The sequence below is a fragment of the Ipomoea triloba genome, chromosome 10 (genome assembly GCF_003576645.1).
Source record: "Ipomoea triloba cultivar NCNSP0323 chromosome 10, ASM357664v1".
In the NCBI taxonomy this organism is placed as follows: Eukaryota; Viridiplantae; Streptophyta; class Magnoliopsida; order Solanales; family Convolvulaceae; genus Ipomoea; species Ipomoea triloba.
In genome coordinates, this window is record NC_044925.1 from 7249532 (window position 1) to 7254855 (window position 5324).

The following is a 5324-nucleotide window of genomic DNA, read 5'->3' on the forward strand; positions in this document are numbered from 1 at the left end:
AAAATTTTATATATGACTTAATATTATTTGATAACTTTTAAATATTATAAAATGTATTATAGTTTATAAAGTTCATTTGATTTTTACTCACTAAATTAGGTTAGATTAATAAATTAAAAATTTATAAAATATTTTTAAATTGGGTTTGCTCTTAATATTAAGAAACATTAAGATGCCTACGTATCNGTTGCACATTGCAGGGCTAATAGTTTTAGCCTTTTAGGCCAGCTGCCACATTGTGGCAGCTGGCCAAAATTAATTTAATTTTTTTTTTTTTATAAATTGTAATTTAGCCATGGCAGCAAAGCTGCCATGCTTTGCTGCCATGGCTGCACTTTCCCGGGCCTGGGCCTGGGCCGTGCTTGGGCTTGGGCCCTGGGCCGGTTCCGTGTCGGGCCCCGAATTTTTTTTTTACAGAACCTGAACCGGCCCTTAATAAGCCGGTTCCGGTTCGAGCTAAGCCTGGCCCAGGCCCAATAAGGCCCGTGCCCACTTTTTTCCGGGTCGATTCAGGGTTGGTTCGACCTTGAACCGGCCCGTGGCCACCTCTAGTAACGGGTAACGGGTTAGATCATACATCGCATAGCCCAGAACATATCCTCCAAGCACGGCAGGAGCTATAGAAGCGGTGGACATCAACCTCACAACGTACCACGACTCCAATTACAAACTCGAGCATATCAGAAGCAGTGGTCATCGACTTTGATTAGAATTTAGCAATCAGTGAAGTTATGGTAATATAGTCTATATCATCATTGTGATATGATCAACTTTCTGCAAGCTTATCAGATAATCATCAATTTCATGAATGCTGTATAATCGATATATACAGCGCCTTGCAGAAAATCCTAAAACAGAATTTTTTAAGGAAATACTGAGTTCAAGGCCACATACAAGAAGTGTATCATAATATATTAAGATCAAGAAGAGTTTTCAGGAAATGGCGTTAACATAGTGGCACAGAAAATGACTCTGGCAACAGGAGGAAAAATGAGGCGTAACCCATCCATAGGGCGCTTGTGATGATAGCCATGACGAATACAAGTGGTTCCCCTGGAACAAGTTACTATGAAACCAACACAGTTAATACACAAGAAATCGGGTAGAAAGATGTCATTTAAGTAATAGATCACTAGAATAGGCACAAGAACTTACCAATAGCTTGCAGTCTTCATATGGAAAAGGAAGTGGTGAAGAGTGTATTTTGCCAGTGTCCAAAAGAAAACGCCAAATGCTACAAGTAGCGCTACGTGGAGGAATAGTTTGACCCATTCGAATAGATAATGAAAGAAGCCAGGCTACAGCCGGGAGCCACATAAGTGGGATTACCCACAAAACATTGGGGTAAACAACTGTGTCAATTATAAAACAGTAAGTATAGCAATGAAGGTGATAGAATTCCACAAATAGCATTCGTGGACCTCACAAAAGTCACTTTCAAAGAGCCGATGGCCTTCTTTGCTACCAATAGGCTGATGAACCTACTCATCATAAGCTTCTCCAAGATGGCCAGCCTACAATCGAAACCCAAGTAGTCCCTATCTAGGGAATCCGGTCAGATTGCAATAATGGTGCACAATAATTAGGTGTATATTCCTTTCTAATTACTTAGGAGAAAAACTCAATCTTAGATCACAGTGCTCTTAGAGATTCGCATGAGAATGCAGAGAGAAAATGAAGTTACAGTTGTATTCCTTAGAAGCATCACCGGCTTCAACAAAAGAAATTGCAGTTTTCACCTGAAAGACAAGTGGCTCATTCAAATCTAGAGTGAAATCCTATGCAGCAATATTGAGATTTCCCAGACAGATTTATCCACAGAGAGAGAGAGAGGCACAATCATACAAAGAAGGGAAGAGATATGGTTAGGAATGTTCTTTAAGGATTCAACAAGAATTTGAATGGAATAATATTTTAAACTTCAGGTCTATGAAATTATTGAGCAGTCGTGATTTATAACGTTTCATTCTGGCTGGGCTGCCCCATGAAAGATCAGCACATTCAAAACGTTTAATTTGCTGCCACCCCACATGGATACAGCTCATGCTCATCCAAATACAAACACTCTTCAAACTTGTAGAAACTAGACAGTTGCAGAATTTTGCTTCTCAAAGGTTACTGATCTTTGACTTCTCTGTCAATAACTGCAGACGAAGCAAGAAATCAGATGATCTAGCGATCTCACATGATTTAACAATACTAGGAGAGTGTACTATGGGGCATGCCTCAATTTTGTGTTCATCTCAAATACAGGGATAAAGAAGGTAATAAAGAACAGAGTCGAGCGTTTTGCTGGGCAATAAACATTTTGATTCGGGAATAAATGTTAGCATGGTAATCTTGTATCAGTAAATTTACAGGTCATGGTACAATAACTGTAGTTGAGTAACCAACCAAAGGTTGAATATTCCCTCAAGGGCCTAAACACAATCTGAGACTAACAGAGCATTTCATAATAAGCAGACAACAATATGACAAAAAGTGCCAAATTGCAGCTGCTTCTATGAACAAGCTCAAATATTCTAAAGAAAGGCTCCGAGAAAAGAATAGATGCAGAGACTCGACGAATTTGTTCTAACAGATAGGAATTGATTGCATAGTGAAGGAGATATATGCCAAACTGATTAATCCTGATTAAGAAACCATTACACTTCTCCTTATAGCTCCTCCCGACTTTGATAAGAAGCACCACATCAAGGTAAGAAGAAGTGCATAAATTCGACCTCCAATAACAAGTCCAACAAGGGTAACCAGAATAAGAAACAAGTAACCGTAATTCTTCTCTCTTTCTACAAAATCTGATTTCTCCACCACACCCTCAGGCAATTCCAGAGAATTGCTGATGGCATCTTTCACATCAGGTGTAATGTTCATAGCCATGGTGGCAGGTTCCAATCCTCTTTTGGGACATTCAGGGGAATCGTTTTCCTCAACTCTAGGAAACACTCCCTCTCCAGTTGGATTTATTTCAAGTTTCGAGTCTTTTCCCGTCTTCCCAATCCTTTTTGGGAAAAGTTTCTTCATTTTTGACTTTATTTTAGCCCTGCGAGACTTTCCACTCTTGGATTCAGGAACTTCACATAAGTCCTCATCTTCCTCAATTAGCTCCGAAATTGATTTTATCCCTTCAGGTCTGAAACTTTTGCCACAATAAGATGGATCATCGGTTTCCTCCTTCCTATATGGAGGCTCCAAGTAACACCTTGGCTGCACAATCTGGATTTCTTCAAATTGTGAGCTTTCTGGTGGGAGCTCTAAAGACTCTTCCTTTTGCAGAGCCTCTTCCTCTAATCTAAAAACTCTACTGATGATAAGCCTCAATTTCTCCCGCAGTTCTGGACATGGCACCAAGTGCTCGTATCTGAACACATTTCTTGCCAAGTAATCTACAAAGAACAAGAAGAATGCCGATAAGGTGATCCCAACCGCGAACTTCTTAGCTCCCAGAGCGAGAACTACGAGCAGGAAGATCTTCAGAAGGGCCAGAAACACCTTATTCGAATAGGCACCCTCTTGACCTTCCTCACTAACAGTGCCAGCACCATCAATTTCGTGGGCATCCGTTGTCGCGATTGGGGGTCTGGGTGGCGAGGTGGGCGCCAGAGGCGTGGGGGACGGCGCCGGAGGGGGCAACGGCGACTGCGGCGGATCAAACGGCGGCGGCGGCGACGGCGGCGGTTTTTTCTTCTTGAAGCGGGGAGAAGGGGATGGCTTCTTGAAGCGGTCGCGATGATTGACGATGAGATCAACGAGGGAAGTGGGAAAGCCGGTCTCGACGACGAGAGGCGACGCGGCGTTCTTCCGGTGGTGAAATTGATCCTTCACCATCTGGGAAATTCTTGTGGTGCTCTTCACCTTCTTCCATGGAAACCCCATATTCTCCTTCACTTCAACAATTCAACCCAATCCAACAACAAACAACAAAACAATCCTCGCTTATGCAAACACCATTCAGGACTCAGGGATAAACATCATGTCTCTCTCTCTATATATATATATATATAACAACAAGAAGAAGAACACGAAGAAAAAATCGAAAGATAATTGTGTGTTGATATGAGAATACGGAAATGAGATGATACATTATATACATAGATGGACAGAGAGTGTTGAGACGCGGAGGGAGACTCTAAGGGATCATACAAACATTTGTTTATATTACCGAATATAGAGTATGGTGGAGGAACGGAACGGAACACAATCTTGAATGAACCCTAATAAATCCAGAAGCAGTTGCTCACTTCCGCGAAGAAGGAGGAGAGAGAAAGAAGGAAGCGCGGAGAGAGTGAGGTGTAAATACAAGAGAAGAGCAGAGCAGCCGATTGCCAACAACTTTCGATTGTGACTTTGAACCATCAGTCTACTTAAGGAGGCCAATGTTTTTTTTTTTTTGGAAGAGATGGGTGATTTTGGAGCAACGTTAGATTACATAAATAATAATATTATTAAATTTTTTTCGGTGGACCTTTCTTTCAACACTTTTATTACATCATTATCTTTTAGTTGAAAATTCTAAAGATTTTGGCAATTCTACACCTAAAGGTTTTTACTATTAAGACAATGGGCTAGCTCAAGTGGAATAAGGTCTCGTTGTGGAGAAAAATTTTGGGAGAACTTGGGTTCGATTTTTACAAGTGATGATTCCCTCTGGGCCAGCTTTCGTGCCTCTCGGAGCGAACGTGGGTGTATCCGAATCGTCAAATAGATAGAGAAAGACCCTATAGAATTACCAAAAAAAGGTTTTTATTATTAGACATGGTTATTTATTCCCTAATTGAATTGTAAGTATTTTTTAATAAGTGGATAATTAACTTGAAAATGTAAGACTACTTTATCATACCTGATAAGATTTCAACAATATGAGGCTATGCATATGTAATCTTGACCGATATTCAAATATATTTATGAATACCTTATTATGTTTAAATAAATTTATTATGAATAATACAGTAGGATTAAATAAATAATATTTTGATATCTTCAAACATTTTTAAATATTTAATTGTCTTCTTTATCAACTTAATTGAAATAGATGGTCAATTAATTGTCAAAGACCTTGTGGTCAAGCAGCATGAAATGACTCTCCCAAATGGGAGGTCGGTCATAGGTTCGAGAACAGTGGCTTCAATAGGTTGAGAAAGTATAAATGGACAGATACTACATGTAACAGGGTCAATATTACTCCCAAAAAAAGATTGTCAATTAATTTTTTTTTTAATATTTGAGAGATAGTAAATCACAATTCACCACATCTAATATTAGAAATAAAATAATTTTTTTTATTATAAATACATTAGATATGTTTAAATTTTAACATATTTTAC

General features: G+C 39.4%; 1 protein-coding gene across 1 annotated transcript; it reads right to left on the reverse strand.

Moving 5' to 3' along the window:
* Nucleotides 1-2287: 2287 nt before the first annotated feature.
* Nucleotides 2288-4331, reverse strand: LOC116031395. Its single transcript, XM_031273591.1, has one exon. It carries the CDS (start codon nt 3874-3876, stop codon nt 2635-2637), a length of 1242 nt encoding a protein of 413 aa, XP_031129451.1. The 5' UTR covers nt 3877-4331; the 3' UTR covers nt 2288-2634.
* Between the last annotated feature and the right edge of the window lie 993 nt (nt 4332-5324).

Excerpts from the sequence above, each read along its gene's own strand:
- LOC116031395 (XM_031273591.1), bottom strand. The coding sequence starts at position 3,876 with ATGGGGTTTCCATGGAAGAAGGTGAAGAGCACCACAAGAATTTCCCAG.